Here is a 12590-nt window from a genome sequence, read left to right as displayed (position 1 = left end):
CCATGAATTTTGATAAAACTTTTATAGAATAAAAATTCGAAATTGATATGAGAGTGTGTCATTCGCGGATTCAGAGTGATGTGTCGGAGAGGGTGACTTACGTGTGTATTAACGTACTTTTGTTCCTTATTTTACGAGACAATCCCATTTCCAATATTATCGAGTTCTTGGGGGAGGGGAGGGATCGTCCCTCTCTGAATGTGTTCTGAATGAGATGCGTACTACTTCTACTACTTCTAAACCGAACATGCACCTCGTAAACATTCCTCTGGGTTTTTAAAGAGATAGGTGGCTTTTTCTCAGCCCAAGATATCAAGGAAACATTTTATTTTCCGGATATTGTGCTGAGGTGAACTCGGAAAGAAAAAAGCCCCGGCGGAGACAAGATGACTTTTCTTTCCGAGTTCACCTCAGCATGATATCCGGAAAATAAAATGTTTCCTTGATTCCTCTGGGTTGTTTCTAACGAATGGGTTACGTGTTGTTTGCGTGTGTATGTGTGTGGCTTTAACGTATTAAATATTGTTAGAGTTACGCTTTCTGTTGTTGAACAAGGATCTTCACGCATTCCCAAGGGATCAGCATGATCCGTCCATGTTATACTGTCTACCATCTATATCATCTGTCCAGGGTAAAGCCACAGAACAATTATCAGCGCTGGCAAATTCATGTTATTACAACTCTTTTATAAATATAGGAAAAACTGTTGTATCCTTGACTATAGTAAGCCTTGAAACACTGAAATAGTTTAAATATTATTGCATTCTAGCTGCTGTTTTTTGAGTGCAAGAGATTAAAAATATATAACCTCACAACTGAATGTTATTGCGTCTGTGACCATGACAGAGATTTTGCAAGTGGCATATTTTAGTAACAAAATTGTGCTCGTATAATTTATGCAATCACCTGATAAGCCATACCAAGTGCTCAATCATACCAGCACTGTGAGAGAATTAAGTTATTAATATTGCAGTAAAACCTATCAAATGCGGAAACGGAAAGGAAAATTGTACCCTCTTATAACGGAAAATTTCACACAAACACTTCGCCTGTGTTTCGCGACCAATATATAGGCCAAAGAATCATACAAAATGTTAGAGTGCTTCATCGAAATGTTTTATGCAATCCTTACTTGCCAATGCGAGTTGTACTTCACCAACCTTTAGATTAGCAAAAACCGTTTCCTTGCTTGATGCTGTGGTTTTAAAAAGCCAATATGTAGTGGAGCTCATTGCTTTCTGAATATGTACTGTTCATCAGTGGGTGGGGTTCGAACCCGGATCCTCTCGATGCGGATTCGAACTCCACCGTCGCCACAGTGATGGTCGACTGAAGTTGATTTTCTATGGTTCCCAACTTCGAGGCGCTAATGCGAGGATTAGCTAATTTCTTATGCTAATTTCGCCACAAGGAGCAACAGGCCTACAACTGTAAAATATTCAACCATTACACTTCGCTCATAATTAGAAAAACTGATGGAGGATGCCAGCACTACACATAACAAGCGGCGTTACACAGAAACAAACTTTACGTTATGTTCACAACACGGACACACACATTCCAACATGTACCAGTTCTTTAGAAGTTCCGCATTGAAATATGGACGAGGTGCATGCGTGGTTTAGTAGTAGTGTCAGATATAGCAAATGTTTACATCACGGATGCTGTACCTCCGAGCATCAAAGGAACAAACAAAACTAAAGATTTAAAAACATTCAATTTTCTTTTCTACAAACATAATGTAGAATAATTAATTATGCATTTCATCTACGTAAATACGTTCCTACCTACGTTATTGTTACTTTTGTGTGTATAATAATAATAATAATCATATGTGTCATTATTTTGATGTTTTTCATTTGAATATATGATTTATATTAAAAATACTCATTATGTTTCACTGCACAGTAACAACTCATTATATTTTGTGTAATATAACATCTAGCTTTATTAATTTATTACCATACCGTGAAGAGTAATAAGAGGTCCGAGGTGCATTTTAAAAAATATTTAGAGGGTGCATTGTGCGCTTAAACTTACGAAAGTCATACGAGAATCAACGAAATTTTGTGATGACTTGTAGATGCACACATATATACAGGGTGTCCCATAAATTCGTAAATGGTTTAAAAATTCATAAAATTTGCAGGAATTCAGTAATTCTCTCTAAGGGGATTCCCCCTCCCCACAAGAAAAAAAATGTAGTTTGATTTTTTAATCAATAGAGGGCACTGCACGAAAGCAAACCTTATAATTTTGAACCTGAACCTTTCTCCAACCTCTTCTGTGTCCGAAACGTTCTTAGAGCTTCATCCGGCGATTCCTGATTGACACATAACAACTTCATCGATAGTGCTTTGCAAACATCATGATAAAAACCTTTAGAAAGAGCCACTAACAGGAAAATTCAGAAATGAGCTGTTAAACGTGCACGCTGCTTAATATAAGGCTCTGATTTTCACATTTCCAATGATTTGCTTTCTTGCTGTGCCCTCTATTGACAAAAATTTAATTTTTTTGCCCCCCCCCCCCCACAAAAAAAATCCCCTTTCGTAAAAATAACTTTTTCCCAAACCGCATTCCAATACAGTAGACTCTCGCCAATCCGTAACATATCAGACCAATGTGTGCGGTATTATCGAAATCGTCAGACTACTGGAAATTTATTTTGGGAAAACCTATTCGAAAATAATATAAACTCATGCTCAGATACTGTACATGCAGTGACATGTTCTTCTCTTCTATGTTCGAGGAAAACCCTCCTAAAAATACCGGATTACGGAACGGGCAGTTTTAGTGCACCGCCGGATGATCGAAAGTGCACTCTGCATACCAATTTTTTATGAATTTTTTAAACTACGAATTAAGGAGGAGACACCCTGTATTTATGGGTGTTTTATCAGATCCGAATTAATTGGATGATTGTTTTTTCTCCAGGGTGGCAGCCAAGACGAAGGACAAGAAGACCGATCTCACAGCGGCATCGATGCATTCAGGTTCATGCTGGAGTCCAACAAAGGCCGCACGATGCTCGAGTTCCAGGAACTAATGACAGTTTTCCAACTGCTCCACTGGAACGGTAGCCTGAAGGCCATGAGGGAACGGCAGTGCTCCCGACAGGAAGTGGTCGCGCACTATTCGCACCGCACGCTAGACGACGACATGAGGTCACAGATGGCACTGGACTGGATAGCGCGCGAACAGGAATCTCCGGGAGTCATCTCCAAAGAGTTGGGATCCGCTGAGAAAGAACTCGAATCCGCTCGACTCGCCGGAAGGGAGCTCCGATTCCCCAAGGAAAAGAGGGATATCCTCATACTAGCATGTGGTCAAGTCAATAACGTCAACGGGCTCAGCTAAAAATCTCTTTGAAGATGGTGTACGATTGGACAGGCCTACTTTTATACTATGCGAACGACGACTCTCCGTTGGTTTTATTAAAAGTGTCAATCGTGTGCTCTCCTCGTCCTCCGTTTTTGATGAGACGTCGATGCAAACGAGAGTGTGTTGTGTATGTGCGAATATATGAATTGCCAAAACCCTGGTGATAAATAATAACGAGTCAAGCTCAAGAAGAGAAAGATTGTGCGAAACGACGACGTGACGGTCTTTGGTGATGTGACGACGACGATTCCATCTTGTAAATATAAGCTGCGAATTTAGTGAAATAATTTTTTTTTCCAATTAACATCGGCAACTTTTGGCCAATGACCGATAAGTTTTATTAATTTAAGCAAAAAAAATCAGTTCATTCGACGTGATTGAGACTAAGTGGTTACGGAACAGAGACAAACAGTGAATAGAGACTCGGATTTATAAAAATGAGTGCATTTGTGCGAGTGTGCGGAAAATTCACCGTCACGCCATTCACGGAGACGAAAATTCACCGCTACGCAATTTCACTAACATGACAATTCAATTCACCGCTAGGAAAATTCACTGACAAGTGAATCAAGTCATCGACAGAGTGAGTGGATGAGCAGGAGAGAGAGAGCCAGTGAAAAATTAAGCAATGTGAATGATTAATCAAGTGAGTCGAAAGTTGGTTAGTGAGCATTTGAGTGGGTGAATAAGCAAGTGAGTGATTGGGTGAATAAATAAGCGAGTGAGAGAGAGAGTGAGCAGCTAAGTGAGGAAGTTGGTGGGTAAACGAGAGCTGAATGAGCAAATGAATGAGTAGATGAGCAAGTGAGTGAGCAGGTGAGCAAACAGAAAGTGTGTGAGCAAGTGAGCGAGTTACTCATGCAGTCACTCATTCAGCCACTTATATACGGTTACTCATCCGCGCACTTATTCGTTAGCTCATTGACTAACTCATTCGATCACTCACTTGCTCAATCACTCGGTCACTCACTCACTGGTGACGAAAATAATGATAGTGTTTTTCCGTTGGTGAATTTTTCGATCGGTGAATTGCGTGGAGATAAAATGTTGGTGAATTTTTCCTGAATCATAAAAAAGGGGGAACTTGTCGCTCTTCTCTCCGGCATCCCGTGTCTTCTTGTCAATTGCGCTTTTGGTGTGAAAAAATGAAATAAAAGGGCGCTGACGAAAGATGGGAAAAAGAGATGCGCTTTCCTTTAAAATTAACAATGTGACTACAAACAAATTCATTACAGATCTCCGTGGTCTGCTCCGCTTATTTCGTCCGTTTAACCTTTTGCGGTCCTATGTCGAGGTGGAATCGGCATCGTTAAAAATCGGTACTTCATTATTACAACAACCCCTTGCGATCACGGAGGACCTTTCCTGTGAAATCGGCTTCTTAGCAAAACTCATAAGCTACATAAAAAAAACGCATCGGGGGGGGGGGGGGGAGACGTACCGAAAAAAAACCTCTGGACCGCAAAGGGTTAACTTTTGCGACTCGCTGCTTCCGAGATCAATTCTTTCAAAACTTCCAACGCTAATAATCTAGTTTTGTTTTGGCAGTTGAGTGCGAGTACTTCATCGCCATGTCGAGTGTGTTTTTTTTTTTTAAATCAAATATTCATTTTCCCCGAATTATTGAAGTATTCGCATTCGCTGCCTGTGTGTGTGTGTGCGTGCGTGTTTTCGTGTATTTATGTATCTATATATATATGATATGTATATATATATTTTTCTATAATTTTCTCTTCCGTGAGTGCGAACGAGTCAGAGGAAAAATGTCTCGACAGTGCTATTTAAACTGAAATAGGCAAATACGTAATGTGTGCCTGTATATATCGTTTAAACTCGATTGTTTGTATATATTATTTGAACTCGAATACGGAGTAACTGCGAGGTGTAAAATCACTGCAGGAACCCATATACAATCGAACTCGCTTATAACGGATGCGGATATTACGAATTTTTACATATAACAAAGTTTTCCCCTGTCCCGTGAATTTCTTATTGTTCAGATCCATTCTATTTTGATTGCTTTATAACGAACACCGATTTCAGCAAAGAACGCATATATATATATATAACGAATTTTCGATCGCTTTTCAAACATGGAACTGTCACGAATTTCTTTCAATGTTATCTGAATCTTCTTATCTGTAAATATACCTTTGATAAGGCAACTGATAGTGTTTCCTTTTTTTTCCTTGGAAGACATTCTGGCTGTTTTAGGTACTGTAGGAGAACCTGTATTCCGCTTCTTCTTTTTTTTTTTCTTTCTACTTTCCCTTTTTTATAATTCAGTTCACTTTATTGATTTCATTTCTTACATAAATTCAAGATGAAAAGAAAAATCAGTCAAGGGGTCAAGAGACCCATACTGGTTGATGCATTGCAAGTATATAATGAATAATAATGAACCCAAGTACGTTTTTGTGAACAAAATATTAACAGCAAACTGAAACGGGGAAAAAAATTCGAGAGAGAAAAAATGTAAATATTGAAAAAAAAAAAAATTGTATTGGTTAATATAAGAAAAAAAAATCAAATTTCAAAATAAAACGTTGGCAATAGCAGGGAGTGCAACTACATGAAATATGCAAGGTGATTATAATTAAAGTTCGCGTGTACTCTGAGTTAGTTTTGAGAAAAACTACTCATCCGAATGTAGCCGAATTTTTAGGATATCTTAATGAAACCATGGGAGAGAGATTTACGCAAAAAAATCAATTTTTGACCACCAGGGGAAAAGGGGGCACTTTTTTTTGTTGAATTTTACTTTTTTCTATGGTCTATATAGCGTATATACCAAGTTTCGATGGAATACCTCCATCAGAACGGATGCTACATTAGTTTGAGCAATATCAGTATACTGAAACTACTTAGACCTATATAGAGCCCGTTCTGGTGGATGTATTCCATTTAAATTTGGAACATACGCTATATAGATCATTTTCTCAAAACTACTCATCCGGAACTTTAATTATAATCACCCTGTACACACTACGTGATTTTCAGATGTGCCCAAATTATTTCGTCTTCCTTTTTCCAACATGCGGCTAGGTTAGGGCAAAGTTACCAGAATTTTAGCCAATACGTCAAATAGAGATCATCCAAATTTGTCGCCAAAGCCTGTACGTGAATGGGGTTAAAATATTTTATTTTAATCCATTTATTTTAAGAATGCCCAGATTAATGGAAAATGCATATCGTGCATGCAAAATGTTTTATGTTGATTAAACGCATCACTTTTCAAGCCGGTACAGATATGGCGAAGTTCGCGTGTAACGAATAGTTTCCGCCGTGTTTTTTTTTCCGACTTTATTATAAGCGGGTCCGAGTGTTTTAGCATTTATATGTCATTAAAATATATTTTTTCCTCTTACCGAAAATTCCCCATCATAATTATCACCACAGGACAATTTGCTGGGTCGGGATTTTTCTGCTCTAGGGCAGGGGGTGCACAACCATTTCTGTCCGCGGGCCAAATACGTGCTATTTCTGCAACTCGCGGGCCAAAAACTTGTGTATAACCCTTTAAGACCGGGACATTTTTTGCAAACATGAATGTTCGTTAAGTGTCGTTTCATCCGCACAATCGATCGAGCTCGGTCTTAAAAGAATATAAAGTGCCCATATGACCCACACTTTATGGGATATCCCCGTCATTTTTGCTGTTCCAAATATTTTTTTATAAAATGTCCCGTTTTTCCCCTTATTTTCCACAAGACTTAATTTAATTTGCGAAATGAAGGATCATTATTATTTTTATGACATGAATTATATTACGGTAATTAATTATAATTGTATTAAAATATTTGCCAAACATCTGCTTTTTTTTTTCTTTTTGGTAAATTACATTTTTACCCATTGCAACTTGCAGTGACCCTCCCCCCCCCCCCCATCTCCCGTCATTGGCGATTTTTCAGCAATTTTAGCGATAGTTGGCTTTATTTGCTTGTTTATTTGACAATTTTTTTGGCTGTCATCACGAACTTTACTTGCCTTTGACAGTTTTTCTTTTTTTAAATTGTCAACTTTACTCGATTTTGACAACTTCACCTGCTTTTGACAACTTCTCCGAATGTAATAGGCATACTTATTTGCTTTTGTCATTTTTTTATGCAATTGGCAAAACTTTGAAAATGTTTTTTGGTTGCAAATGGCAATTTTATTTGCATGTGACAATTTTTGCGTTAATTGGCGATGTCCCGTATGTGGATCCCAATTTCCCATATTTTTATGAAAGGAATATGGTCACTCTTGGCATTTATCGTGTTGAGTGCATTGATATTTTTTTATCGAAACCTTTCGCGGGCCAGAGGTTGTGCATACATTCCTGCTCTAGAGAAAGTACTTTTAGATTGGCTCTGTCACTTTGGAATAGAACTGTTATTTTTAAAAGATAATTTGTGAAAAAATTTCTTCTCAAAATGTATAGATGGCGTGTACATGTGAGTAGAAAAATTTATTTAAAAAAAGAATATAAAACGAAGCTTTCTCCATTTTTTCCAAGATTTCATTATTTTCAATTATTATTCCCTTCATTATTCATTCCATAATTCAAATGAAAATTTCATTATACCCTACGAAATTTTTCGAAACGATGTTATTAGAATGAGTTCGTTTCGTTGAAATATCACTTTTACGATTATTTTTAGGAAATAGTTCTACTTCGGACTGTGAACAACCTCTTCAGTCCACAGGCCAAATTTTCTTGCGGTAATCCTGCTGCTGTCGTGGGCCAGAAACTTGTATACACATAGGGTGCCCATATGATTCGTTATCATACGGCACTTTCCCGTGATTTTGTTCATGAAAAATGACCCGTTTTCTTTTCCTTTATTTTCAACGAGGCTTACCTGAATTTTTGAAATCAAGAATTGATATTAGTACTTTCATGACTTATAAATCTGTCTTTCACAATTTTTTTTTTGGCTGTAATTGGCAGCTTTGCTTGCCTTCGACAATTTTGACTGAAATTGGAAACTTTACTCAAATTTGGCTATTTTTTATTTGGCCATGTATTTGTATTTCTTCTCAAACGTTCCATTATTCCACAACTTCAGTTCGCAAATCATGGCGTGCAGTTTTTAATGCCTTTTAAACTGCATTCATTGTGATTGCACTTTTGCAATTTATATAAAACACTGTCTGTCATGTAGATTTCTTTAGAATAATTGACAGATTGGTTTTTATGGCCAGGTATGCTACACTCACTTGCGCATGAGTATCAAATTTTTTGTCAGAATTTTCATGTGACCGGGTAACTAGTGCCACCCAACCAAAAATTTCTGTTCACTGAGATGGAAGAAAAGTGATTTATCTCCCCGAAATGTCTCTTAATTCCCTTAAAAACTGAATTTTTAATTTATCATTTTAATTTAGTTAGGGTCATTCAAGTATTACGTCAGCATCGATGGAGGGAGGGGCTCGGATTTGCTGTTTTTTGATGACAGGGTGGGGGGGGAAGGGTTTGAATGATGCTTACGTCATCAACCACCCCTTTATACAAATATGAAATATTCTTAATGGAATCTTTACTGAGTGTGCCGAAAACGGGAAAACCTTTCCCTAGTTTGTGAGCACCTGTACTAACGCTTTTGCTATTGATAAGTTCTCTATAGCGCCACTTTAGCGATCTCTAAATGTTCTGCAGATCCTTCGTGTGATCTGAAAATGTGTCTGAGCCGCTCAAGTCCTCTAGAAATGTGTCGTGGGCTACATAAGTACTCTGGAACTATGCCACGCGTCACAAGTGATCGGTAATTATGTCGCGGGTCACTTAAGTAATCTGGGAATGTGCCGCGGTAACTTGAGTGATGTAGAACTTCAATGGGAGGGTGGGGGAACGCTTAAGTGCTTTAAAACTGTTCCACATGTCATTCAAGGGATCTAAATGGCCACGAACAGCTTAAGTGCTCTGGAACTGTGTCCCGGTTCACCAGGGGCGTAGCCAGAAATTTCGTTCGGGGGGGGGGGGGAACCACTTTCATTTTGGGGGGGGGACCAAAGTGATAGAACAATGGATTTGGCCATCTTTTTCCCTTTTTCCGGTCATTTTCTCACATTTCGGGGGGGGGGGACCAGGCCCCCAAGTCCCCCCCCCCCCCTCGCTACGCCCTTGCGGGTCACTTAAGTGATCTGTGAATCTGTCACGAGCCTGCTTGAGCAATCTGAAAATATGCCGCTTAGTTCATTTTCACAAAATTAGGTTTGTGGTGGCAGGCCACATTTGGCCCACGGGCCAAAGCGGGCCACGGCGGCGGTTGAGCATATATATATATATGGCTTAGAGAGTGGGTCGCAATGAATTTCTAAAAAAGAAATTTTGAGTTCTTAACCTTCAAATAGCATTAAAATTAAAAGAAATTGATTATAATAATATATAAAGGTATTTTCTTCCGAAATTTTTTTTCAAATATTTTTTGCATAAAGAAAATACGTTGAGGACTCTCCACATTGGCCGTATTATCTTCACCTGTTGGTATTCTGGCCAAGAAGTAGACTCTTTGAAAGAAACTTTTTCCCCCTTCATATTTTCCGTCCAGATATTAATTACCGTGGATCATTATTGTTTTTGAACAACTTTACAATGCAATTTTTTACAATATCTGTTTTTACGAATTTATCACACATGCCTCAGCAAAAACACTGAACGTGTGCATGGCCAAATTACACTCGCTTTTACCGTATAATAGAGCTGCTGCAGCTGCATCATCAGATGATGATCAAGAAAGGAAAAAAAAACCACCCTTTTTGATACAAACGAGTGCGCGCGCGTTCGTGTGTTTTTTTTTCGTCCAAGGGCGAGGTTATCCTCACCCACAAATTTTTTTTCAATGCCGAAGTATTTTTCTTGCTTTTGTTTTTGTACATTCAAGGAGCTCCATTAGCAGTAGAATGCGTATCTACTGCCACCGAGTCATTAGATAGTGTTGTAATTCGGTGAGTTGTCGTTTCGATCGTCCGAAATCGCAAAATGCCCGTGCAATTATAAGAAGAAACCCCCTTTCTTTCGGTTTGAAGTTTCGATGCGAACGTTTAATGGTTATACGAATCGCTTTATTATAACAGCTCTGTAGTAGCTATTATTATTATTGTTATTATTATTATACATTTATAAAATTCCAGGAAAAAAAGAAAAAGAAACATATGTGTCTGAGTGTATCGTGTCCATTCATTTTGTCGGCGGCGCACCCTTGAGTTGTTGCGAGCGAGTGAGAGATGTGGGAGGGAGCGAGTTGCATTTGAAAGTTGCGCATTTACATCTCGAATGCAACTAACTCGCTCTTCTTTTTTTGTTTTTTCTGTATGTTAGGGTTGCCCTGCCTTTTTTAGGCCTGGTGGGAAGAAAGAAACATAAATGCGAAATGCTACGTGTTCTGGAGTTTTAAGGAACGGTGTTATGGCGGTTGTCTGTATTAGATCTTACAGATATCGATTCTCATCGCGTTGTCTACGAATGTGTTCGCTTTATTATTGTTGTTGCTATTTTCTTTTTAACCGTCTCATTTAGTTATTCTTCACAACTATCGTGTGCTCCACCCTTTAAATTATATTCATCGCTTTTTCGTGCTCATTTTAACCACGTGCAAACCGTTTTGTTTTTGTGATTATGGGAATCGAATCATTCCAATCAATTCGGAAGAAGGAACGACTCGAATCGGTTCGATTTCGTTTTTAAAAATCATTTTTAATTTATTTCCTTTTTGAAAAACTGTCGCCACATGCATTTTCCTGTTTGAAATGAGTTTTTCTTAGTTTGATAAATTAACGTAACACAAGGGTTCTGAACATGTGATGCATGTGAGGTTGGGTCGTGAAGAGGCTTCTCACATGAGTCATACCCATCCACTTACAGTTCGATTGTTATTGCAGTCAAACTCGGTTATAATGACATCGAAGATTCTATGAAATTATGTCGTTATAACCGAGGTTAACGTTTCCTAAGACATTTTAAATGATATACATGTTTTAACTCAGATACAATCAAAAAATAATAATGAAGATATTTCACTTGGGTGGCCAAATTATATTGAGAAAAATACAAGAAATATTGGGATCATAAACACAGGACATCGCCAACTCTTGCCATAAAGGTTGCTAATTGTCAGCAAAATCGTCAATTATTGCCTATAAATTACCCTTGGCTGCAGGTCTTGCAAGTCTGCAAGGAATGAAATTATTCAAAGCAAGCTTTGTTAATGAAACTGGACACATTTATAAGATATTTTTAGTAATTTCTTGGGTAACTGAAGCAAAATGACGAAAAATGTGTCGCTATATCCAAGGTAGTTGCGTTTTTACTGACGTTTTCTGCAAGGTTCATTAACATTACTCTCAATAGGGATCAGCTGGTGGGGCCACAAATTACTGATGTTATTGCTGAAGTGTCGTTACAACCATGGTCGTTATAACCGAGTTTTACTGTACTTTCATTGCGCCACTAATTTCAGGAGCATCTTAACGATTCCGTCGTCCTAGGGCTAGGACCTAGACCTTTCCGAGCCCTCCTGAAATATGATTTCATACATTTAAAGTAGACAGTCATCACCTGAAATGGCATAACATTATCGTAGAATTGACGGAAATGCTGAAAAGTAACTGTGGAAAAACATGAATACACTAAAGAAAAATTAATAAAACTTTTGAATTTATGAAATAAATACCATAATTCCAGAATATCAACAGAAATTCAGAATTCGTGAAAGAAATAATTCGATAATTTGAGGATTCTGTTTGATTCGGGGCCCCCGTGACCCGCTCGTTAAGAAGTAAACCGCTGTCTGGTTTCACAAAATTTTGATATTTAGGAACACTTAATAACCATTAATTTTAAATTCGCAATAAGTCCATGGGTCGCAAAGATGTTGTTGTTGTTGATTTTGGATCGCAAAAAAAAAAAAAGCAGTTAGGAACGAAAAGGGGCCCGACGTAACGCAATCTTTACGTTTTTCCAAGAATGCGTGTGATATCCACAGAAACTGTTAGCGTTGGTAACCGGGATTCGAACCCAGATCTGTACAGCCGAAGACTAGCGGGATAAAAATTTGACTGTCAGGCGACGAAATTTTTGGTTTATTCTCTTTATATTACGAAATTATTTAGTTTCTTTATTGATGCCGTAATAAATGAATGGACGATTTACCTGAAGCTTTTGATTATTTTTAATGTTCAAGTCTGTAGCTATGTATATAAATAAATGCATATTAGGCTAAGCA

At 38.0% G+C, this 12590-nt stretch overlaps 1 protein-coding gene across 1 annotated transcript in view; it reads left to right on the top strand.

The window, feature by feature from the left end:
* lft (Limb expression 1 family member lowfat) overlaps positions 1-9334 on the top strand; it is a 115148-nt gene extending 105814 nt beyond the window's left edge. Inside the window, exon 4 of the mRNA XM_089244453.1 lies at positions 2938-9334. Within this exon, the coding sequence (XP_089100579.1) occupies positions 2938-3360 (423 nt within the window). The 3' untranslated portion in view covers positions 3361-9334. The remainder of the gene's footprint in view (positions 1-2937) is intronic.
* The last annotated feature ends 3256 nt before the right edge of the window (positions 9335-12590 follow it).

The sequence above is a fragment of the Pholcus phalangioides genome, unplaced genomic scaffold (assembly GCF_987345545.1).
Source record: "Pholcus phalangioides strain wild (caught in Gottingen) unplaced genomic scaffold, Ppha-v1.0 ptg000015l_1, whole genome shotgun sequence".
In the NCBI taxonomy this organism is placed as follows: domain Eukaryota; kingdom Metazoa; phylum Arthropoda; class Arachnida; order Araneae; family Pholcidae; genus Pholcus; species Pholcus phalangioides.
The sequence above is the reverse complement of the archived record's forward strand: the minus strand, read 5'-3'. Positions and strand labels throughout refer to the sequence as shown.